This window comes from Rhyacophila brunnea, unplaced genomic scaffold (genome assembly GCF_057557595.1).
Source record: "Rhyacophila brunnea isolate RB1 unplaced genomic scaffold, BYU_Rbru_1.0 scaffold_8, whole genome shotgun sequence".
Classification (NCBI taxonomy): Eukaryota; Metazoa; Arthropoda; class Insecta; order Trichoptera; family Rhyacophilidae; genus Rhyacophila; species Rhyacophila brunnea.
Window position 1 is genome coordinate 21,810,954 of NW_028233350.1, and position 26,832 is coordinate 21,837,785.

A 26,832-nucleotide genomic window follows, 5' to 3' on the forward strand; every position below is an offset into this window, starting at 1 on the left:
TATTAATTGTTTTGAACAAAGAGGAGTCTTGACAACAAGATTATGTGCGAAGGCTCTGCGATAGGAGCCAACCATATTTCATACATTTCGATAGACTGACTGAGGTCATGTGACGTAAAGTCCATACGAAAAAATATCACAATTCCTTGACAAATAATCCGACATTTATTTATGTCAAGACAGATGGTGTGCTGTGGCATATTTTTTTAAAGCCTTTGCAGATTGTTTTGTAATCTGTATAATACATTCTTACATATAAGTACGACATGTGTGGTTGGAAAATTAAATTATTTTTATGGATTATAAAATAATTAAGTGAATATTTATATTATAAGTAGATATGTCAATATGCAATTAAAAAATATTTTTCTTAAGAAGGTAGGCTTTAAATAATCGCCTTGTATGGAGTCTTTGCCACTGGTATCTAGGTATATATTTTTAAGTAAGTATAAAGGCACGGGGGTTCATTAAAAACTAAATATCCATAATAAATTATTAAGTATTGATTTTTTAAGGCGGTGGGAGAGGGCAGGATTCACAAATCTACCAAGTGCCACTGACATCCGTATTTATCCCGCCTACTACTCATAGCTTCGTGTCGCTTGAACTGCGGATCCCGCACTTATATGGGTACATTCCCCATATCCAAACACTCCGTACTTTGAGTATAACAATGAACAACGATCGGAGTTACTGTCTGTTTGTGTCTTGTCTTATGGACATGTCACATCAGAATATTAAAGCAAACTTTGGATGCCTAAAATGGTTGCACCAATTCATGAGGGTCTTCCACTGACAGAGGCCTTCGTGTCGTAGAATGCCGAGGTGTGAAGGTCATTCTATAACCAAAATCATCCCGTCACGTTCCTCAATCATGAGTAGAGTTGGGTATTTCCCGAGAAAATCTCAATCTTGAGATTCGTGATTTCCCGAAATGATGAAATTTTGAATTCTCGAGATTTGGGATTTCCAAAAAAGAATTCACGAGAAATCGGTAAATTTCAAAAAAACCTCTAAAATTCCTAAAATCTGTGTAAAAACAAACAAATTTCTAAAAAATTTTATATTTTTTTTATTTATGTAAGAAGACAAACAAAATAGAAGTAGGAAAACAAAATTAATTCACAACATTACTGTCAATCGCTGCCTCTGACAATCGCGTACGCTTTTGAGACACAAAATTCCCTGATGTTGCAAAAATTGCGCTCGTTTTGAGTCGACGTTGGCTTAATTCTGTTAAATGCCCCGATCAGTCCTGGAATTTTGTGTTTTCTGTCCATTTTTTCCATATAGAAAATCGTTTTTTCAATTTATTAATATTTGATAATAAAGAAATCCCGAATCCCGAGAAAAGATTCTCGAGATCCGGGATTTCCCGAAATGTTAAAAATTTAAATTCTCGAGATTCGGGATGGAAAATCCCGAAAATTTCTCGAGAATTCCCGTCGGGAATTTCCCGAAACCCAACTCTAGTCATGAGGTCGTGACGAAGAAGAAGTAATATTACATAGAGAGGATCCTCACTTGAAAACACCATGTGTATGCGCATAAGTAGGTAAGTATACTAAGTATAGCCTTCAAGAAATGTGTATTCCATTTGAACAGTTGGGAGGATTGGCATATTATGATTATTGTGATAATTCTATGATTATATTCCAACAAAATTGTGTATGTATTATTTATTATGCTGTATTTTAATAAAATAATAATATGCATTCTATTATAGCCCTTAGTGGAAAACCATTTACGCAGCCACCTCCAGTGTGTTGCTTGAACGGTAGGTCAATCATGTCAAGGGTTGTCAGTGGTAAAAATAAATTAAAATAACACGGTCATTCTCAAATGCGTACAAGTAATTTAATTTTAAAATCACAATACAAACAAATAAAAGTAAAAAAAAAAACACCCGAATAAATATTTTACGATAATAATTTAGTCACCGTTGATAGCATAATCATAGTTATTGACGACTAGACGACACATTTTTTTTATGATAATGATTGAAACCTATAATATCAATAAATAGATGGCCACAATTTACAACAATGCTTATTATGTAATTCGAATAATAATAAAGGAAAAATAATGTTTTTATTATATCGGTTGTGGGACTTAATAATATTATCCACAATGTAATATTAATTATTATTGTATTTTTAAAACTATTCTCACGACTTATAAGTAGCAATGTACAGTATTTTGTGGATTAGGCACATCCATATTTAAATTAAAATAATTATTACTATTACCTACATACTTAACTAATTCAAATAGATTTTTTTCGAAAAAAAATAAACTCACTAGCAATACATAATGTAATTTAATATTGTATATTTGTAATAATTTTCTATGAATTTAATATTAATTCCATATAGCTGTATATACCTATATATTTCAGACCTTCTATCTTCTACCAGATATTGTAGTCATCTGTGGTTGCCATATTTCTGATGAAAGTTCCAGTTTGATTTACGTGTCATTTTTGTATACAGAAAAAATATAGGAATACTCTCTAATTTTAGAGTTTATATTTTACATATTCACTGCCTGATTTCCAGGTTGTTCTATGTCACTATCAGTAAAATGTCAGGAGAGCAATTTGAAAGTTCTCATTGAAATAATAAATTGTGCCACCAATATATATATATATCGCTGTCTGATTCCCAGGTTGTTCTATGTTATTTTCTGTAAAATTCTCAGGAGAGCAATTTGATAGCTCACATTGAAATAATTGCACAACTTATATATATATATATATATTAAAAACTGTGTTCTGCATATAAAAGCATAACTTATTTTCGATATCATCGACAAATGCGTTCATATATTTTATATTCTGACTAATAGGTTAAACAGAGTTCTGGAAATAGAAAAAAATGGAATTAAAAAGTATTTTTTCTTAAAAATGTGAGATAGAACAACCTGTGAAATCAGTCAGCGAATTTAGGTTTCAAATTCGTAGATGTTCTTCAACAACCTTGGTTCAGATATACAGACCTACAAATTTATCTGAAGAATTGGATGGGGGAGCCACTGTCGAAAACTACCCAATAAAGACTCGTAACTGGACAAAATCTGAAATTCGAATGAAATTTTCAAAATGGCGTCCTATGGTAGTTCTAGTTCCATTTTTGGCTATACTACAGATAAGTTTGTAGGTCTGTAATAGTGTAGGTTAACAATATTAATTTATAAAAAATAATGATATTATGTTGAAATATATAATAATAATATTAAAAACGTTGTCTCTCATAAAATCTATTTTTTTATTGGGGTAGGTAGGAACCGGAAAAAAACTGTACTTATTTTCTTTTTTTTGACTGTTGATAGAGGTAAATTGTAATTGTAGATTGTTTAAATAGTATTAACTTAAATATTGTTTATTTATTTACTGAATATCTATAAATTAGCATAATAGTTACTAAGTTTGTTATTATTTCAACTTTTTTCTGTTAACAATGAAACAGTTGTCATACTATGGATTGCAAATAATATTAAATAAATTACTTTGACCAAAATATTATTATTGAATAATTAAAAACACCAATAGCGAAAAAGAATGATAACGACAACCATATTTTGTTACTGATGGGCTTTAGTTATATCTACCGATTTGAAAATAACTTTTGAATAATATAACCCAATTTCAATAGAGAAATGAGTTAATAACAAAGAGATAAATGACTTAATAAACTAACAAAAATAGTAGAAACCAAAATTATTAACACCCTCAAATGTAAAATTCAAAAGATATTCCTATTAAATAGGTAACATTGTTTTTAATGTAGGTAAAGTAGTTGTCCTACTATACCAAATTATTACATTGTTCAGTCGGTCTATTCTATACACAAGGCGGTTACCGACAGCTAAAGTGATAAATATTATCACTTTATCATTATTAAGGAACAATCAACACTGTCTATCTCACTCTAAAAGTTAACACATTCAAGAAAGGAGCTGTTAAAACAAAGCACTTTTGACAGTTTAGAGTGTTTAGACGGTTAACTTATTGTAACAATTAACTTCTCAATACATAAATATGATAAACTACTGTCGATAGCCGCCTTATGTAAATAATAGCTTCGCTAATGTTTTAAATGAAAATATTTAGGTACTTAATGTATTATTTTTTTAATATAAGTATGCGTATTTATTTCATAATAGTATGCATTATTATTTTTATTAGAAAAACACATATAAATATGTTCGTTTTATCATTAATATCACTCATAAAATGAGTTTTACATAATATCTTATCCTGAAAAAATTATAAGTAGTGAAAAATATACAATATACACAATAATTATTTAAGTATTGTCAATGCAGGCGTAATCGAATTTGAAAATAATTGAATAATATTGTAGGTACTATGGCAAAGAAACATTGCATGTTCAATGTAAGCATTTTATTTTATTCAATTATAAAGTAATTTTACAGAAGTTTACATTCATAATCAAACTGTGGACATAAATCAAAGTTAGTATAGTTTATCAACTTCGACATTAATCATTATACAATGATTGTTAATAATAATTAACTTAAAATTACAGGAAAATCAAGTCGAATAAAAATAGTAGTATATTTAATAAAAAGGGGCGATATCTTAATTTCAATTCAACCAGCCTATAGTAATACCTATTATTTATAATGTATCTATCTATCTTTCTTCTAAATTGTGATTGAAAATAATTACTAGTTGAAATCGGCTATTCTCAGGTGTAAATCAATTGCATTCGACTTTGGAAAGGAGTAAAGGCGTAATCCACATAAATCAAATTTTACACCAGGCATAAAAACGTTTTTGTTATGGTTTTTGGTCAAAGTTAAAATACAAAATACACATAACCTTGAAGTGCATGATAATTAATAATTTGGTTTTTATATTCTTAATCTGATATTAATTATTGAGTTAATAAAAAAAAACAACAAAAAAGATGGTTAAGTCGATTTACCACGTCACTTCCTTCTTTTTTTTAATTGCTACCTAAATTTTGATAATAAATCGGCACTTGTAGCTTACGTCCTTTGGACATAACGTGTATTTAGTCGTGTAGAGGTGAATTTAATATTTAAGACGGTCAATAACACCAACATAATAATATTTGTTATCCGATAGAATTTGCCTTATATGGCTAACCATTGGCCGATATAAATAGTCAGTATTATCAGTTATTTTAATTAAATTTTATTATACATAATCTTTTAGTTTAAACTATTATTTTTGAGCACAAAAAGCTACACAAAACCGTCTTATAAATTTGTACTGAGTCTACAACGTTATTATACTTACAAAAAAACCTATTTTGAAAAACTGAGCGTTACGCCTTTTTTCCTTTTAAGTGATATTCAAGTCTTTTCGCGGGGACTGGTTGTCATAATTGAGATAAAAAATAAATTATAGCATCTTATTATTATTGGCTGGTATAGTTAAACTATTTGTAAAATGATATTACTATATTATTTAATTTATTATTTATTTAAAAATAGAGACGTTTTTTTCCGGCGGTACAATATTATTTTGACTCTTTGATACACTAACTTATGTTTTTAAGGGACAATTTTATTAGTGGTGTCTCAATTAGAAAGCTATTCTTATAATGATAGGTTATCATGAGAACTTTAATTATTGTCCACGGCTTAATTGAACCTGCTAAAACAAAACTATATTGATATTAATATTATATATTTAACTGGGTAGATGCTTATATATTTTATACGCGAACGCGTTTCTATACTCCATTGATTAGAAGAAAATTCTAAACTTTATATTTCCCACAAGTAACACTATTATAGATTGCTTTCAGTTTCATTTAGTTTTGTCATGGAAACTTTTCAATAATAATAATTGGCGTTACAACAACGACTATCTATATTTGGACATAGAAGTATTAGGTATAACCTTTTAATATACAATGTTCTTTATAAACAACATGGGATAAGCCCTGTCAATTTCAGAACAAATTTATATTGTACGCGCCAGTTCATAATGATGTACAAAAAACATTAGGTACTACAAAATGGCGATAATTAGATTCAGATTCGTACTTTTCCGCCACATAAAAGGGTCCAGCTAATATGATTCGAATGTCTTTCTTGCGTTGATTATGCCTTCACAGTATCACAGTCGTTGTAGAGATCTGGCAGGGCTGTGCAAGACGCGGCAGGGCGCCACGTGAGCAGGGTTGCCACAAAAATACCTTTCAGACACCCTGGGACGAAACATGAGATCAAAACCCGACTATCTTGTTATATGGGTATGGAACTTCGTCCAGGGTTCTTGGTAATCTATGGTACTCAGGTGAAACTGTTCCGAAGAGAGGAGCGCTACGCTTGGCTTCAGCGTCGATCTGGAAACAAAATTTAAGCTTTATTGTAATTACAAATAATCGAGAATAAAACACAAACCTAATTATATATTTATTAAGAATCATTTATGATTGACGTTGAAAGTTTTTCCAATAAACCAATAAATCTTAATTTAATTTATTTTGGTGGGGAGCTTTGGTTATCCATGAAATTTTATCGAATCAAATACATATACCTGCTTACAAATTCTATTGAAATATTATTTGAATCTAAGAAAACAAGTTGCATGTCTTTTTATAATGTTGATAATCCCCAGAAATTGTTATTAACAATATATTATTATAAAGACAGACATTCAAAAACATAACATATTCTTCACGAGACCCCAGCAATCTTTAGGACGTTATGCAGTTATAATGTATATTTATTGTATTATATCATATTGACAATTACATCTTACACTTTACATATTGAGTTTTACCCAGTAAATTATGATACATACCAAGAGACAAATGTGTAGGTACCTACTTATTTTAACATTCAATTATTTTAACATGCTTTTTGAATAGGTAGAATAATGAAGAATTAAAATTAATATTGCGCTCGCTGTCAGGAAAACAACACCATGTAGGTAATATTAGTTACTATATTTTGTAATAGTATTCAGACCGTTTTTTTTTGTAGCAACGTACCCACTTCATTTTATAGAAATTAATTATGATAATCCAAATGTACCCAGAGATTAATTATACTCTCGTGAAAACGTGAATGATTAATTATTTCAATATAAATCCCACGAGAAATCCGAGACTAGATTTAAATTGTTGGGTATATCTCTGAATAGTTCAATAATCAGAGATGACGCGATAAAATTGTTATGATTGTTCAAAAATTGCAATGATAGACATGGTGGAATTATTAATTATTCAATACATAAAGATTGGTGGTGTTGTGTTGATTCTAAAAGATAATAACATTGAATTTGTGCGTACATATTTTTTAAAACTTTAAAATGATATTTTTAAACTACTGATCACACAATGCTTGGATGTAATTTTATCAAGTATATTTTGATAAAAGGGTATTTAAATTATTATTTTCGCATTTATATTTTAGCATGCAGACTTCCACAAGATATGGGATACTTTAAACAATTAAAAATAAATGTTCGGTTCGGAATCGGAATTGAGAAAGCATGTAGGTAGGTACATTGATTTTCCAGACATGTGAGTTAGACGCCTTGCCACTATTAAATTAATTTTCAGTATAACATGCAACTTTGCCAGTCATAAAATAGTCAATTCAATATAAACTATTTTCTTAATTCTAACAAAATTCCAAAATGCTTATTGTTATAAAATAAAAATAATAAAAATCATGCTGATAGTGTTATTTACAGCCGTATTGTATTAGAATTATTAAAATAATGCAAGACAAAAAAATATTGACAGAATTTATCAAAGCTAAAGGTTAGTAGCACTCGGAATCAGAGACAAGTACGTTTAATTGTTGACAGTTCATAAAAAATGTAACATAAAATGCGCCGAATATTTCGCTATAAATAATAATCAAAAGATCTGCGCAATACAATTATTGTATGAACTACGAAACTCGGAGAGCAAAAGTTTTTCCCGTTCCTTTCTACGAAATCCATCCAACCGAAGGTTTTATTAAAAGTTTCTTATGAAACTCGCCGTAAAAGAATATTATTTGAAGTGTATTTAATAATGTTCAGATAATGAGAAAATGCAATATAAAATTGATTTTATCTTCAGTTAGAGTTTACCATTTATTATTTGCAGGATACAAGTGATTTAGTGTAGGAACAAGTGAGAAGTTTCGATTATACATTAGTAACATCACGTAACATCAGAATCTATATTGGTAATTTAGTTAATAATTATATCATTACAAAAAACATTGACCTAAATCTGATCTAACCTTATGACATGGCCCGGATCTCAAAGCCCTAATTTCCAATGCATTCTTTAATAACAATAATAACAGATGTATATTTAAATATTGTGTACATATTATTAATGTTATCGTAATAATTATTATCAGTCGGCTCGTGTCCAAACACTATTGCGATGATAAGAAAAGAAAATATTGTTGAACTTTATTTTTGTCTAGCGTAAAATTAAACAACTAGAGAAAATGCGAAATAAAAATATATCCGAATCTTCATTTGATTGCACGACGCAATAAGCATTTTCTCATACTCGTAAATTTGATTTCATGAGAAGTGAAAATCCATTTCGCGCAATTCTTTCAGTTTTTTAAGAAGGTACCTATACATAATAGGGCTACAGCTCACAGTCCACTAATTGGCGTGGGCCATTAGGCCTCAAAAATAAATTATATGCCGAAGGGAAAAGTCGTTTTCTAGATTGCCACGGATTAAAAGAAAAACACTGCAAAATATATTCCTCTACTGTCAATAGAGTCTGGAATATACAATTTATTAGATTTTAATTAATTATAACAGTTTTGTGTGTTAGCCCAGGGTCGCATTTGGTAATTAATGAGACCTTGTGTATTTTTTGTGCATTATTTTGCGACGAAGCATACGTATCTACCTATATAAAAACCGAAAGTAATATTATGTATATATTTTATTTGTCTCTGATTCCGTAAATGTACATTCAAGCCACCTTTGGTGGGCGCTCGGGGCGCTTGCGTTTCGTGCGGTTCCCCCATCGACAGGGACACTCCCGTTCCTCCCGCCGTTTTACCCCTTTCCCCATGCGCCCCCTTCGCTTGCGTGCCCGTTTCCCCTGGCGTGCCTTCTTTCGTTCGCCCACCTCATCCTGCTCGTCGGATGCGGCTGCAAGACGCGCGGCTCTTCCATGTCCGATTACCATTGCCAGCTTCTTCAGATCTCCGTCCATACCACTGCTAAAAATTAAAAAAGACATGAAAAATTATTCAATCTATTTTGACATACTTTCATAAACATATTATTATCTCTTGATAATGGCCTCTGTAACGAGCTTGAAACGTCGAGGAAAGAAGGAGGAAAACACGCGGTAAAAACCCTATTATGTTTAACAATACAATTAATTTAAAAATATTTTTGAAGTTATATTTCTTTTGGCGTGTTTGGGAAAACAAATCAGAGTAGATTTTTGGTGTGTGACGAAGTTGCGCGCGACGATGCAATACAATGTATTATTATGATTATATTCATTTCGCTCTCGAGGGTACATGCGCATAGTGTCATTAAGTTAGTCACTCAATACAACCAAGTAAACAGCACGTGTTGTAAACATAACCAATATTTCTACACTGTTAAATTTATATTCATAAAACTTTATTTATATTGGAGTGTATATTTATTTTTCATTGTAAAGATTGTGTATCCAGATTTGAGGCTATATTTATGTAAGTATTATTTATGAGTAAAATTATAAATCAATAAATAAATAAATTTTGTGAATATTGAGTTAAAGGTAAATAATTCAAAAAATATATTCAAATTTGATTTTTTATTAATTTATCATGGGCACTTCTGTCCAATACAATAATTAAATTATAAAAAATAAAGAGACACAGATGAATCACATACGTTTTCATCAACCTAATCCACTGTAATATTAATAGACTCAGGTAACGTCTTATTGTATTTTGTTATTTAATCGATCGTGAGTCCTCTCAAATGTCCCAGTTGGCTTTGGTTTTGGCTATAATGCCAAGGAACTGCAGATTTTTTTGGAGGCAAATTTTTAAGCTCCGATTTTTACGTTTATTTCTTTTAAAACAGGTATTTTTAACCATTCTGCCGTCCATGGAATCTTTACCATACGCCTATAATATCAAATCCCAAAAACATCGATCTTGCGTTTGTCTTTTTCCTTTACGATCTAAACAACATCTAAGCAAGTCATAATAATTTGTGTATAAAAGTATATTACTTATATGATAGGGACTTACTCAGAATTAAGTGATTTGCTCGGTTCTGCACAATAAGAGTTCATTGTACGCCAACTGCACCCACGGACACAGCATTCAGTCGCAACTCCAGAATTGCTGTCGATTCGATACCGGGTAGGTTTCTTAATCCGACTATCATCATGGCCTGGAACATAATGAGGTTACTTTAATTATAAATATTAAAATTTATATAGTAGTGCAACTTCTCCCCTTCTGTCTGTCTCCAGCGGGCTAATCTGTATTAGGATACTCCGTATTTCTTCAGTTTGTAATAGGCAGTGAAAAGTTTACTCTAGAGATGTTCACAATATTTAAGGAATTTAAAGATAAAAATATAAATCAGAGATAGCTCGCCGGTTTGCTAAAAATTGCATTTTGAAATGTTTAATTTGAGAATAATAGTTAGGCAAAGTTTTATTAAGTAAAGAGAGATGATTAAACAATCAGACTAATAATTTAATAAAAATATTATAACTTATTATGAATAGTAAAATAAAATATACCTTCGTCAAAACCAGGTGCATTGTAGCCATATTCTCGACAGACGTGCCTCAAAGCATCAGCAAGAATCGCTCCACAAAACTTCATTCGCGTCGGCTGCCCTACGCAAGACGACAGTATACTGCTCAACGCCAGAAGCAATAGCAGAACAGACTGCATCTTTCCCGTACGAGTTTGATCAGCTTGTCTTTAATCTTCTTCTTCAAATGAAACAGTCGTACAGCGACTTGGATGGAAGGATTCGTCTCCGCCAAAGTTTTCGTAAATCTGACGACCTGCTGTGGTGCGTCAAATTTACAATTCTTTCACTCTTGTTGGGCGCCTGATCATGACTTGCTGGCATTGATTTCTGTAACAAAAGAAAATATTATGATCGTTAGTTTAGGACACAAATAATTTTGTCAAATAATATATTATGTTTAATACTAATGCCCAGTGACGTGCCGTGGGGGTAGGCAGATTGAGCGTCGCTTGGGGGCGGCAGTTACTCGAAGGGCGGCAAATCGACGAGAATCATTTGGTATATATGGAAATAGCTACCTAAACTTAGTAATAACGAAAATATCTTTCCATTAAAAAAATCAGCTCAGTGGTTGGTAACAAAATGTATTAATTAACATAGAAGTTAATTAATACATTTAAGTTAAATAAACAGTTGTCAGGTGAATTTTCAATGTATCTGAAACCGTGGACTATTGTCTATTGAAGTGGAGATGGAATTTAAAGATTTTTAGATTTGGATGACATAGTTACTGACTTTGCAACAAAAAAACAAGGACAGTTTTTTATTTTTATTTTAAGTGTTGAGACTATTCATTTTATTATGTACTATTGTATTTATGATTAAAAGTAGGTGTATATTACATAAATACTAATGAAAATTATTTTTTTTAATAAAAATAAACTAAAAATGGTGTGAAAACAATAAATCTGTGTATTGCTAAATGGTGAAAACCAAATGTGTCCGAAATATTAACCAAATAGAACCTCAGACTCTATTATATTTATTCGCTTTTTATATCTAAATTTAATGTTGTATGTTTTAGTGGTATCTATATATTTTGTTAGAAATGTATCCATACAGCAGATTTCTTGGATGAAAGGAGTGTCATGAATGGATGATAAAAAATACTGTTTAAAAAATGGGGCGGCATTTTATCGCTGCCTAGGGGCGGAATTTTGTCTAAGGGCGTCACTGCTAATGCCAGTACAAATGGTCCCTAGCTAAATTTGTAAACGCAGTCATGTGGTTATAATAATAAAGAACTAGGTATTCTTATATTTTAAAATTTGAATTAAATTGAAGGCACCTTTCAAAGAAAATTAAAATAAAGTTCTAAACGACAGAAATGAAAAAATAAGAGGAACTTGGATATATTTGAATGTAAGAACTTGAGAACCGTGGCGAGGAAGGTGCTACCATGTGGGCATTGTACATTGACCAGTGACCTCACACGTGAGACGACTCCATTGGGCAGGCCTCAAGGCGAACACATCTAAATGATGGAGAATGCTTGTCACTCCAGTAGGAGTCAGTAGACTCTTATTCAATAAACCGGAAGGAAAAAAGGGCGGGATACCAAACTTAGGTGGTCGGAGTGTGAGGCAGTGGGTCGAGATTGCGGTATACAGAGAGTAGTAGATACGTTTTCTGAAGACTGATAAAATCCACATGGGTTTGTTGTCATACCGATGATAATGATCAAGATTAATACAATAATAATTATTATCTAGCCATTCGTATTAATTAACAATTAAAAAAGGGTTAAATCATTTTTCCGAATGAACACCGTCATTTGCTGAAGTTTCTACATTCTTAAAGAATTACAATACAGTAAATGTAATCTGTATCTACAGACACCGATATTATAAAAAAATAGCAACTCACCGTATTTCAGAATTTGTATAAGCTGCTTTCTGTATGTATGTAACATTTTTGATTATTTTCCGTGTAATTAAAAAGTTATTTATTTAATGATATTCAACAATACATTCTTATTTTAAACTATTTTTCATCGTAACACTAGATAGGTATTAAAAGTGATACTTCTTCAATTCAACTGATGCAAACAGACTTGACTACTTGTATTTATAGATGTTGGCCATTATGAAATATGACACCTCTGGGGTTAAGATTTCAATCTTCATACTATAATCAATCTAGCTGTATAAGATTTTTTCAATTCCAATAAAAGCTTTGTTTAAAGATATTTATACTTATATTCTATAACGTTTAGGCTCGACTTTATCTACAAATTATTTTTGAGTGGTCACAATGATTTGACTATTTTTGCTATGAAGCTTTGAGTTTTAAAACGTTTATTGCTATTATTTCACAAAGATGAGCGTTGCTTAAGACAATATATTTCTGATATTAATTTTAATCAGAGCTTTATTGTTGTTTGTTTGATTAACTAGATATAGCCCCAGATAATTGACTGTTTTGACAATCTCATTAGCTTATAAAAAAAACCGCTATTTACTCACTGTTATATTGAAATAAATTATAGTACTTATAACAATAACTGTGCATTGACTACCAGTCGTTTCATCATAAACAACATTTAATTATACGTATTGAGGTGTACCCTTTAGAGTTAAGAGTCATTCAAAGATTTTTCTTTTTCCTGAATAATTCAACAAACATACTTAATAAGTATTATAACAAATACTTGAATTCAAATATAGATTTAATTTTGTCTGAGTTCAATCATAATATTGTCTTCGGTGGTCAGTTATTCATGGACCGGTAAATTTAAGCGGTTGTTAATTCACTCTCTTTTTTCCAAGAATGTGAAAGTAGAAAAACTAAGAAAATGTCCCAAAATAAAAACATCATCAATGTTTCTGGTTTCTTAAAAATGGCAATTTCATGATAACAATGAATTATGTAGCATTATAGCGCTTGTACACGTGCATGGGTTTACTGGCACCAATAGTATATAAATTAATCGTGTAAAGTAATAGTGTAAAAAATTAACTATCGCGATAATAACTGTTTACACTAATTTAAAAGTGCTGGCTGTCTCACCAATCTCATTCTTCGAGCGTAAGCGAGACGCGATATTGTCATTGTGTGGAACTATTTGACAGGTTCGTACAGATACGTAGATAATCGTCAAACGTCGAAATGTTATGTGCGGTGTAGTACGTATTTCTTCAGGCAGGTTTGCCACTATCGTTCTACTATGCATGCGCACCGCCATTGAAGTATAAACTATTGCGTGAAAATTCAGAAGCTTTTGAACTTTTTTGATCCATGAATGCAATCTTGCAACTTGCACTATAATACGTGTTTACACGTGCATTTTCTTATTGTCATCGCGATAATACGTACTGTCAGCAATAAACAGGGTATAACGAATATGAATGTTTTTATAATATAATAAAATAAGTACATTATTCACCGTTATTTTACTTTTATAATTTTATTATTCACTGTTAGTAAACAGAGCTTTTGAAGAAAATAGGGTGAGTTTAATATCTGTGGTATTATCGGCTATCGATGACCTATCAAGGTGGTGTAGTTGTAATAGAATATCCCTATAGGATATTAAATTAAATGGTCTATAGCTGTTATGTAGTTAAATCCAGTTCTGATTTTGTAAGCTCAACAATGCGATAGGCATTTAAATACAATACGCATTATTACGCAATATTAATCCGATCATAATATTATTTTACATTACAAATTGTGCGATATCGTTGCATATTATGAAGAGATATCATGCGTAATACCCGACAGAATCAATGCAAAGAAATTAACGTATTTACGCAAAAATATGCAATCCCACATTTTCTTTTTACCAATAGTAATCTCTATTTATAATGTGATTTTGTTTCCATAACCAACATATTATGTAGTGTCCACCATTTTATTTCGAAGCCTACCTACACGTTTTATAGGATTTCAAAATTTTTTTTTTTTTTAATAAAATGTATGTAACAATAATTACATAGTTGTGTAGTACGTTTTACTGATTTTGTGCTAGTTATTTATTAACTATAAAAAGCATTAGTAACCGTTACTTACATCCAATAAATGTTTCGTTATAAATACTTTAAATTATATGTTTTTCATACTACTCACAAAATCTATGAAATACTCCATAAACCTTTCTGAGTTAAATGATTTTATTTATTCATAAACCAGCAAAACATATTATCGACTTTTTAAAATTTAAGTTAAGTTTTCTCTACACTTTAAAATAATAATCACAAATAGTAATTGCTTGTAAAAATGTTTTAGAATAATAATTATATTTTAGATTAAGGTATCGTAAAAGAGTTTTTTTTCTCAACACATAATCAATATAGATTAGATCCACGATTCAGTGTTGTTCGATTAAATATCGAAAATCTCCCGTTAAACATCCATATCAGCTTTATATTGTAAAACACGAAGTCACACGCAGGAAATAATGGATTTTCACCTAATTAGAAGATAGTGTAGGTAGATGATTTGGCTAAGTAGATGAATAATTGTCTATCCAACACGTATAAAAAGATTTTCTGTTGTAATTTCTTTGTATTTGAGACAATAGCGAATACTTTCCTTACATTCTCAATGCTAAGATCGCGTTGGATGATTCGACCTTAATACTGAAAGAACAAACAACTCGATAGACATGGTTACGATTCTCAATGCAAGTTTCGTACAGTAAGGGAGGACATCTTAGGTCGTATATTATTTTCATTACCTACCATTTTTTATATTATTAAGCAAATTTATAGTATTTAGTTTGACTGAATAAATATATTAACTGTGTGTTCGAGGTCTTATCTAATTTCGTGCTTATCAAATAAATACTGATGACAATTTTTTTGTAATTTTGCTGCCAAAAGTTGGTATTTAGAGTTAACAACGGATTATGTGTCCATGTATAAATATGTATGATAGAAAAAATTCCAGGTCACCCGATATATAGAACATGAAAATGAACAAAGAAATTAGCATTATGTCTGATTTTAGAGGGCATGTCAAACTTTCAAATTGTCATTACTCCATAACCTGATTTAGAGACTTTTGGCAGTAATTAGATATAGTGCAGGTTGCTCAATTCATAAAGCACACTGAAACACATGAAATGGATGTTACTTCGAGTTTAGTTTAGCACCAATTTTATTAAGTATGTTTTTTTCTAGAATCCAAACAGTGTTGAGAACTACTAATAAAGCTAAGCTTTATTTTCAGAAGATATACGCTGTAAGCAGAAGTTATTACCAAGCTCAAACTAAGCCTTTCTTGAAAAAAGTTTTCCGCGTCACTGGATAGTAAGTAAGTATGTGACAAAAATATAAAAGATTTTCTATCTTACGACTGTCAAGTTGTGTCAAAGCATATTATAGGAGGCGAACTCTTTGTATACGTACCTAGGTACTTACTTTAAAAGACTTGTGTCAAGTAAATTAAATATCTACTTAGAAGTCAGGTGATATTTTATTACATACGTAGGTACTTCGTATTCATTATTTTATTGTACTATCATTCTTCAAAGCAAATGGAGAGGACAATGATAATATCAATGAGAGTAGTTGACCTGCAGACCTATAGACCTAATAATTTCTTGAAAGACAAATTTAAAAGTCAGCGGCTACTGTACGTTCAATATACTGATTCGTTCTATACACTGAGTTTATTATTATGTATGTTGAAAGATAGGTCATGTCTCAATAAATTTCCTTATATCAGGGACGGAGGGGATTATTTTCAGTTAATAATAAATAACATTTTTTCCATATTCAGATCTAAAAAATAATAATAATATGATATAAGCCTTATACACTCTTACAGTAGAGTTAATATTTCATTTACTCTTATTTATGAAATATAATTGAATGTAAATAACAAAAATAAATGTTTGTTATTTTTTTAGTATCTTGATATTGATCAAACACCGAGACCAGTTTTGTCTTACACAGTATCAACGTGAAACGGGTTTTGGTAGTTTATAAATGTGAAAAAATATTTTTAAAAAACATAATAGATTTTCTTCTTCTATGTGAGCATAGTTTTAGTATGGTTGCAGATATTCAGAGATGGGTTCCAAGATGTACTTGTTGGGTTCCTTGAAAATGATCATAATATATAATATATCTTTTTTTATAATATGATACGCAATATACGCGGAATATGTCACATATAACGAGAGGCGCGAAACATAGTGTTAGGCCCGTTTCAGATGGGACACCGGTGTCGAGCTCGATATAATATAGAAGGCCTTTTTATTCGAATAAACCGGCCTTTGTATTATGTTTATGAACGCCCCAGAGCTAATGAGTCAATGCATAATCTCGCGTTATAAATTAGAACATAAAACTGGCTGCGGTAATAAAAACAAGTGTATCGGCGGCTTGAGAATGTAGCTGCCGACGGAAAAGTGTACCGGACACGCGTTGACTCATTAGCTCTGGGGCGTTCATAAACATAATACAATGACCCCTTTATTCGAATACAAAGGCCTCCTTATTATATACGAGCGCGACACCGGTGTCCCGTCTGAAACGGGCCTTAGTCCGAACAGTGACTTTTCCTTGGAACTCAACACAACCTCATAATTATTATATTATATAATATAAAGATTGATTTTCTTGATACGAATGACGCCGAATATTTTAAATAAACTTGTGAAAAAATTAATAAAATATGGTGTTTTTCCATTTAAGTACTAAATTTAGGAATATGTTAGTTTTCAAACACAGTCCTGTTGAAAAGACTTCTTTATTTTTCTATTCGACAACGATATTAATTAATTAGGCTTCAAGGCGAATTTATGAAGATACGAATCTATCACAACGTGAGTTTTATACAAAATAGCTAAGACAAGCTTTTATTTAATATTTAAAAGGAAATAATATAAATCCAATTTCTTTTTAACGATAACGAAAGCCAAAAACATTAACGAGATTAAAATGTGGACAACTTCAAAATATTTTGAGACTATTCACTACCAAAATTAAATAAATATTATATATACAAACATATTTGTTAATAATACTAATATGCAACTATAAATGTATGGCCGCGCGGCTTAAGCGTCGCCCTATAGAGTCGTAGGCTCCAGGTTCGAATCGTGGGTCTGGCAAGTACACAATATGTTGTTTTTAAATTTGTGTATGAGTCAGAGTATGGACCTAATAGGTTGAACAAGTGGCTAACATCCATTTCTCGTAAAAAAAAAAACAAATCTGTTAATACAAACCTCTATTCTGTGAATCCCATAAAATGATGTTATTATGATCGGACATGGTCGGAAAATAAATATGTTTTTGTAAAATCATTTTTAAACGAATTAAGCCGATTTTAGAGATTAAATTGTAAATTTGTTCATTTATTTAAAATTATATTAAAAAAAAAATTCAGGTGAGTACTCTTATCCCTTAAACTACCCATTCATCTGTCATTCTTGAGAATACTTACTATTAACTACCTACGCTAGTTGAATTGATTAAGATTCTACAAAAAGATCGCTAGGTTATGTTTTATTTATTACTAATACGTAGTTATGTTTCTGAGGATTTTCAAAGTGTTGTATTTTTTTTATATAAAAAGTATCTACCATACATTCTTACATTCGGTATTGAATGAAAAAAATGTAATCGAATTAAATATTAGCAAAATAATTTCCCACCACTGCATTGAAAGTAGTACCTTTATTCGGTCGTTAATGAATTGCATAATGAGCAGTAGCGTGAGGACCACTTGAGGTGACACACGGCCGCGGCTGATTCGAGCTGATCTCTGCTCTCTCGGTTTGATTTATCTGCACTCGTGGGGGGAGATAATTGAAATAAATCGACGCTGAGGCAATAATCAGTGTTGCCAACACTCAAATACTGAAAGAAATTATGACAGATACCTAACGAATCTAAAAAATAATAATAATTGATTGGCCATAAAGAATATACGGAATATGAAATAAATATTATACAACGACAAGAAAAAACTTTCTGGCCGAGAAACATTAGGTGCAAAATTCACAGAACGCGTGGAGTAACGGCGTTAGTTTATCAAACGGGGCAACCACTTACACAAATTAAATACTATGTAAAATAATAGCGCAGAGACCACTTGGCATGAAAATTCGGTGAAATGGCGTACACCTCTCATGCTATTCGCCAGTCGTGTTTAGCAAAAATGATGTTTTTGTTATTGAGGCTATAAATACTTCAGCTGAGGCATGGTCTAAAACGATCGTGACTACGTGACGCGCAGATTGTGCAAACGACGCGTGACGAACAAAACATAATTTTCCATAAAAATTCAACATGCGTCCACTTAATTGTTAATTTAATTAACACATGTTTATTGCTATTTAAGTAATAATATATTCATTGACATGTTTTGTTTTTCGAGTGAATACGTAACGTTTTTTAGTCATCTTTACACGATTTAAGAATTAATTCCTCCGACGCCATCACAAAACAAATTGACGTACTCACAGGTCGACTATCGCTCTCAGACTGGCAACGCAAGCGAAATTACGTCTCATCTATTGCTGATAATTATTTGCCGTTTCACTGAACTCTTAATATTATCGATCATGAAATCATTACCAATTGATTTTCTTTCGATCGGTTTCTATATATAACTTTAAAAAAATATCCGGATGCTCTTCAATATAAAACGAAATCTCAATTTATTATACATGTAATGGAATGACATCTAAATAGTTACAAAATATAATATGTAGGTATCGTTATAAAACTAAGTCACTATCAAAAACGTTCATGTTGGAAAGGACACTACAATATCATTTTCATAAGTTGTAAAACTGAACATAATATTTAGACATATTGAAAATATTTAAAAATGTGTTATGGAGGACACTCCCGAGAGTATGAAAAGAAAATTCAAATATCAATAGACAAGCTAGATTGGCAACACTAATAAATAATATCGCGGGTTATCGCTATGAGTTGCTGTCGTGGGTTATCGGTGATTCGCTTCAGACTATTTACTTCTCAAAAGCGAACTTCAATCTCGTTAAATTGTTTCTCTAATATGTTGCTAGCCTGGCTAGACAAGTCTATTTCAGGCAATCTCAACTGGTAACTATGTAAGTAATGGGTTAGGCCGTCAAGCAGTTTTTATTGTTCCTAGTTGAAAGTATGTGTGCTATTCGATTTCAGAATGATGTCATTAATTAGTATTTATTTAATTTGTGCACCCTTTTTATTACATAAAATATCCTCCCAAAATATAGGGTTCGGATATAAGCAATTTCTATGATAAAGAATCTAATTCCTACAGTATTTATTTGAATTTTCCAAAGTGTCATAAAAAAACCATGGTACAAGTCTGTTTACTGGAAACCATGTGAGAACAGCGGAAATTTTCATAACCGATTTCGAGAAAATTCATGAATTCAATAATGATAAGCAAACCTAACTTAACCTTACAAATAATCTACTATATAGGCTATTTGCAAAATTTATTTGCTGCTGGCTTCCACCAAAATCATTTCCAGGACAATCAAGATCACACATGTATTACGACCTTTTATTAACAGCGACTGTCCTGCTATAAATGGCATATTTAATTGAAATGTCATTAAACATACATAATTTGAAATGTACCTACTAGAAAAAATATGACACTCGATGGGACTTGGATCTATAACCGCTGTATTCGCGTCAGTGTGCTTTTCCAATTAAGCTACGGTTATCCTACATAATTACGACGATTTAAACTAGTAGTTTTTACTTGAAATGTTTATCAAATTACATTACAATTTTGGCTATCGATTTTTTATATTAAATCAAGGTACTTAAATGCCTTAATTACTAACCGACGTCACTCATCACTCCAATATTTAGTTTACGTAGGTAAACTTGCTAATATTTTAATAAAATATTTAATAATGCAATAGTTAAGCTTGATTTAAGTGTGTAAGTGAATTGTATAGTCATTAATTGCATCGTGTTTCATATTAACTGAATTTCAAGCACATAAAGCTTGTTACCGTATCCACGTTTGGTGGTTAGCTTTTAAAAAAAATAATTATTAAAATAAATACAATCAATTATTTTATGATATTTTATTATTTTTCACTTGTCTCATAGCTGATAATAAGATATACTTGGCATACATCGATATTCATTATGACATATATGTTTTTGTAATATTCTTTTACCGGTTACTTAAAAACCATTTTCATTGTTTTTCATTATAAGCTCACACTGTGAGAGGGGATATTTTTTAAATATTAATTTTCATAAGTTGACACTTCTTATTTTTTAGTTTTGTCATTCAATTTGTATTGTAATCATAATAATAATTCTCGTATTTAGTTTTCTAATATATAATAATATTCCAATAATATAAATAACTCAATTCAAATTATTATTTCTTGTGCATTTCATGATAATTATCTATATTGATTACAATATATTTTTATCGTGAGGTTGAGATCGATTTTAATATTAATTCTAGACATGTCTCGGTCTTCTTTAAATGCGTTGCAAAGCAATAATTTTTGACCTTTGAAAATTATATTCAACTTTGGTCTATTAGCTTTGTTTACGACACGAAGTTCGCCTACCCTCACACAAAATTATCTAACGACCATATTGCTACTTGACCGATATTAATACGTAAGCACATTTTGATGGAGCTTCACTCGACGTTTTCGATTAAGAAATCCAGTTATTAAATTGGTGTGTGAACATTAAACTAAGTACCTACCGTATTACTTTTTAATACAATTAATGGACTCGTCTAAGTAAATCATTATTCATTAGTGATACAATGTTTGTTTATCATTTAAAACAAGTAATGATTAATACTCACAGGACGTTTTTTTTATTATTTCCATATCTGTGTTTCGGCAGGTAGATGTGTACATAATTGAATCCGAAGCGTAGTTATAATAATCGCTCTTGTAAAAAGTCAATTGTAGTAGCGGTAAATATGTTAAAAACTGCTTAAGGATTTACAAAAGTATATTATTATGTAAAAGAAATATTTGTGTACACTTAATCCATTATTTGTCATCATTCTCATCATACTTAGTTCTACAACTCTTGGCGGGTTTTTTCTTCCTCCAGATACTATCTTCATTCTGAAGGATTCAGCTTACAAATTTAAGTTTCGGCGGTCAAGATCTTCTTTTACTCTCAAAAGATGCATACTTGGACATCCTTTCTGGTAAGTGGTATGTGTGTGTATTATCCAGCGCAATCGATTCATGTTTATAATATAAATTCGTGTCATATTATGACACTATCGTTTCGCCCCCTGAAGTGAATATAGTTCCTTATTATATCTCGATCCCCAAACGCCATTTGATTACTATGTATATCCTGCGATAATTATACAAGCAAGAAATGATAATATCGGTCGTAGAGTTTAGTGTTTATACATAATTTAATGATTATCTGGCGGATACGGTTGTGCCCAAAATGTTCAAGGTAAATAATTGTTTATCTAGATTTGTCCGTGTAATTATTCTTTTTCCTTTCTTATGTAAGCATTTTTTCATAGACGCAGTAGCACTGAGAAATGAGCATAGTTACTAAAGTATTTCTCATGGGCTTCTCAGATAGTAGATGCGCACATTTGTCTTCTTGAAACTCCAACTGCAATACCAACTGTCTATGGCGTTTTTTTTTATCTCGTTACATTCACGAAATACTTCAGCTTCGTTCTTTTTGTGAGGCGAAGTCAATATTTTTATCCTTCCTTACGCATTGGTTTGTTTCTTTTTAGCATATTTTGATAGCATTCAACTTCGAATGTCTCTATCCTTGAATATCCATGTTTCTAAACAATAAAACGTATAGAAAACTGTAAGTAATACTCCATATAGACGGAATATAATAATAATAATAATCATCAAACGGTATCGATTTGTTCCTGGATGAAGACCTCCAATAGATGAAGTTGTAATCTACTCGCCGTGTCTAGTCTATTTCTACCTCCACCACATCGCGTAGTCTCGTCTACTATTTTATCCTCTAATCTGTTATCTTTACGTTTTATACCCAACATGGAAATCTCCATGTAATGCTGACTACATGGCCCCTACAAGAGGGAGGCTGACAGGGCTCTAGCCTAGGGGTCCGGGCTCAGGGGGGCCCGGCGTGACGGGTCGACCAGATAAATGAGATAAATACACATTTTAAATTTGCTCTAATAGCAAAAAAAGTCGCTTGCGACGCTAGTTTACTTTGGAGTTATTACCATTTAAAAATATAAGGTTGTTCGGACGTGTTGAATAATACTCGACAACTCCAAAATTCGATGTGTTAAAAAATTGCTAACTTACACTGAATTTTATTTGACCTCGAACACCATTTGAAAAACAATACTGGAGAGCGTCAGACTGCCTTTAACCATAGCGATAGGTTGGGAGGGCCGCCCAAGACCCTGGCCTGGGGGCCCACTTCAAGATGTGGGGGCCATGGGTGACTACTCTTTTTTATTTGTATATTTGATAAGAGTGCAAAAAGATGCATGAATACCGGTAGCACACATTGACAGAACACTTGACGCTTTATGAATATTTGACGATAAATTTTAAAGATATTATTCAAGAGCAAGATTGCTACATATCAGTTTGGCTCTGCTATGTGGTATAATCCCACATAGTGAGACATTTAACCAATTGAGTATACCCTGTTGAAACCGGTTCTGATTATTATTAAATCATGTACCTACTACATTATGTAGTGTTATTTTAATGAATGCATTATCTTTCCAACAAGAATAATTTATGATTATAGTCCGCGTCGTGAACGTTTTTCTAGCCAGATCTAGCATTATGGCGTTTAAATCTATCATTTTATGAGATTTACCTATCGCAAACAGCTTTAAAATTTCAATGAAGAAACTAGAATTACACCATATTTAAAATAAATTTTATATACGCCATTTGCATACCTGCATTTTTTGTTGTGGTTGTACCTTTTGCATATTTATTGGGTCTCGTAAAATAATGTCCAAAATTGAAGGGGTTATCGCAAGACAATGATATGCCACATAATTATGAATTTATTGATTTTGAATAAAACCAATTCCCATGACATACACTCACGCTTTACTTAAGACACTTAAAAAAAACACAGATGTCTCAATAATTATGATCAATGTGTAGTTCTTACAAATTCAAATTTTGCTGTAAAAATGGACATTACAATAATAATTATGATATGTCGTGCCAGTCAAAATTGATATCGGTCAGTCATCCACGCCTTCTGCTCCAAATAGAATAATTAGATGTGAGATATATCGAACATTTTAATGAAGATAGTAATTTTTCCTGTTACAATAGTGAACGAACAAGAACATTAAATTGCTCATATCTCCAAACTATGTTTCTGTGGCATATCATTGTCTTGCAATAACCCCTTCAATTATGAATTATTTTTTAAAATGCAAGTCTCTTTTTAATTTTGTAAAAATCTAACATTTTTTTCTTAACCTCTCTAGCATTTTTCTATGAAGGACATAATGGTAACATTGGTTATAGTAGAACAATTTAACCTTGAGCATGTGCAGAGAAATGTTAGTATTTTTACGTTTGCTATTAATTGCCGTAGTGCACTAACATCGAGCGTATTGCATCGTTTTCTTTCGCTCGGTGCCACTCCGACTTTATCTAGTTTTCTGTAAGAAATATCAAACTTCACGCTAATGGCGCATGTTTATAGCACCGTTAAAGTGATTTACGTAGTTGTTGACCCACTATATATGAGTGCCAATGATAATGTTATTATGATATGATATTCAATCTGTGAATACGTCTCTAGTCAAAGTGCAGAGACAAAATGACGCCTCTTGCCAATCGAATAAACTAAACAGAGTAACGCTGGTCCATACTATCAGTGCATTGCGACCGTCTTCCTTGTGTCCTGTAATTATCATGTGTACCTAATAAATAAACGCTAACCTGTCGCCAGACGATGTCGCATCGTTGACTTGATTGAAACGAATTGGTTTGGGAAAATAAAAAAAGAGTATCAGTCAGAGGTATTCATTTTCATACTACTGTATCGAACTGTACAGAGAGTAAAATTGATTTTATAAAATGCATTTATTTCTAGGTTTGACACTTTTACAGAGATCATTAAAATAATCTAACCTCACGGGATATTCCTCTCTGATTCTCAACCTTTTCTGTTTTAGCGGAATATACAACACATTTTGTAAATTTTGAACCTGATTAACATATCGTCTCTGTTCTGGCAGAACACACTAACTGGAGGTTACTAGTTTTGAGTAATTTGACTTTGAAGTTGTTAAAATGTTTGAAATGGTCTATCGTGTGAGTTTATTAAGTAATCGTAAAAAGGATGATTTTAAAATAAGAAGGTTTCCAGACAGTAAAGTTTGAAATAAAGAACATTTTGGTATAACTAACTCAATATGTCATTTTTTCAAATTAGTGTCTTCTGCCAGAACAGTGACGATATATTAAGGGCAAATTACAAACTATAAAATAGTAGATAGTGACATATATTTACAACATGCTACCCTAAATATTATACAGACTTAAAATGTTACCTCAATACAATAAAAAAAATGTAAGTATATCAAACATTTTGAGCGTCCGTTACCGTCGCTGGCGAAGAAACTTTTCTAAGGAATCTTTAATATTTTCATATTTTCCTTAATTTACTGCCCCCTCATAATTTTCCACCCCTTACCAACGTATTGCCTTCCCATGCTCACAGTACTTATATTAAATTATGTAATACATCTAATTGCTTAAATTACAGATATTTTTCAATTGTGTGCTGAAACTGTAACTGTAGGTTTTAAGTTATTCTTTTTTGTTTTTTTAGAGTTTGCTCTACAGTTTACACAAACGATTCCAAGAGATGAGGTAATTACCCTCGTATGGGGTGCTGGAAGATAAGGAGGCATATGAATGAAGCGATAGGTTACTCAAAAGGGACAAATATTACAAACCGACATCTCTCATCTTCACTTACATATTTGCATCTAGTGATTTGGTGTCATGAGACTTCATGCTTGTTTATTGTATGAAATCAAATATCGTATTAAAAATATAATTTTCAGTTTATCATTTTATACTGATTAGTGATTATATTCAGGAGAGCGCTGAGAAAATATTATATCGTGCACATAAAGAATAATATTATGGTGGACTGAAAAAGAGTGTGAAATTATAATCTATAATTTACTTACATAATATTCACGATATAACTATCCGTTCTCAGATTAAGTTCGCTTTAAAAATCAAATTCGAATCTCGTGCGTGCTAGGCGAATAGCCACTCACCAAAAAAATGCAATAGAAAAAAATAATATGCTTACCTACAAAATAATATAATAATGAATCAATAAAAAAAACAGCTGAACCACCTAAGAATAAATTGATTATTAAATGTGTTTATTTATGCATGATTTTCTAGGACTGTATAAGCATCGGTGGTTCAGTGGTAGAATGCTCGCCTGCCACGCGGGCGGCCCGGGTTCGATTCCCGGCCGATGCAATTTTTTCAAATTCAAAGTAATATCATACTAATATTCATATATATTATATTATTATGTTCCTCATAATATTCACCTTTCACGTTGTACGTAGAATATTCAATCCGAAAATGAAAAAATATATAATTACCATTCAAATAATATATTATAATATTTTATATGGGTGCTCATTCTAATGAATCTGAATTTGGTTCATATAGTACAGGGGTGTCAATAAGGTCGATCGCGAATTGATTTTTGGTCGATCGCCAATTCACGAAGTGATGATTTATTAACCAATTTTAAAAACTTCAATAAGACTCCTCAGTTATTAAGTAACTCACTATCACATTAAGTAACTAACTAATTAAGTAACTCTTCAGTTTATAAATATTTATTGGTTTCCATTACTAGGTACGGATGAAGCACCAGCTATGACAGCTTGTCACAATGGTTTTGTTACACTATGTAGGAATGAAGAAGATTTCGCCGAATTTTTACAATGTCATTGTATCATACACCAACAAGTATTGTGTGCCAAAGCTTTAAATATAAAATAAATCAGGGATATTAGGGACATTTAAGATAATATTATCTAATTCGATTCGGGCAAAACGTCTTCAAAGGCGTCTTTTTAAACCACAAGTGGAAGAA

At 31.3% G+C, this 26,832-nt stretch overlaps 1 protein-coding gene and 1 non-coding gene across 3 annotated transcripts in view; one reads left to right on the top strand and one right to left on the bottom strand.

The window, feature by feature from the left end:
• Positions 1 to 5,875: 5,875 nt before the first annotated feature.
• The window catches only part of LOC147064037 (uncharacterized), a 35,130-nt gene continuing 14,173 nt past the window's right edge, over positions 5,876 to 26,832 (bottom strand). The window contains exons 2-5 of one of the 2 annotated variants that reach the window (XM_085958897.1): positions 10,743 to 11,089; positions 10,240 to 10,384; positions 9,111 to 9,204; positions 5,876 to 6,347 (exon numbers count right to left, since the gene is read on the bottom strand). In XM_085958897.1, coding sequence (XP_085815023.1) covers positions 6,228 to 6,347; positions 9,111 to 9,204; positions 10,240 to 10,384; positions 10,743 to 10,899 — 516 coding nt within the window. In that variant the 5' untranslated portion in view covers positions 10,900 to 11,089 and the 3' untranslated portion in view covers positions 5,876 to 6,227. The remainder of the gene's footprint in view (positions 6,348 to 9,110; positions 9,205 to 10,239; positions 10,385 to 10,742; positions 11,090 to 26,832) is intronic. The other variant, XM_085958898.1, reaches the window with a different exon arrangement.
• On the top strand, positions 26,131 to 26,201 carry TRNAG-GCC (transfer RNA glycine (anticodon GCC)). Its single transcript has one exon. It is a non-coding gene; the product is annotated as a tRNA-Gly (tRNA).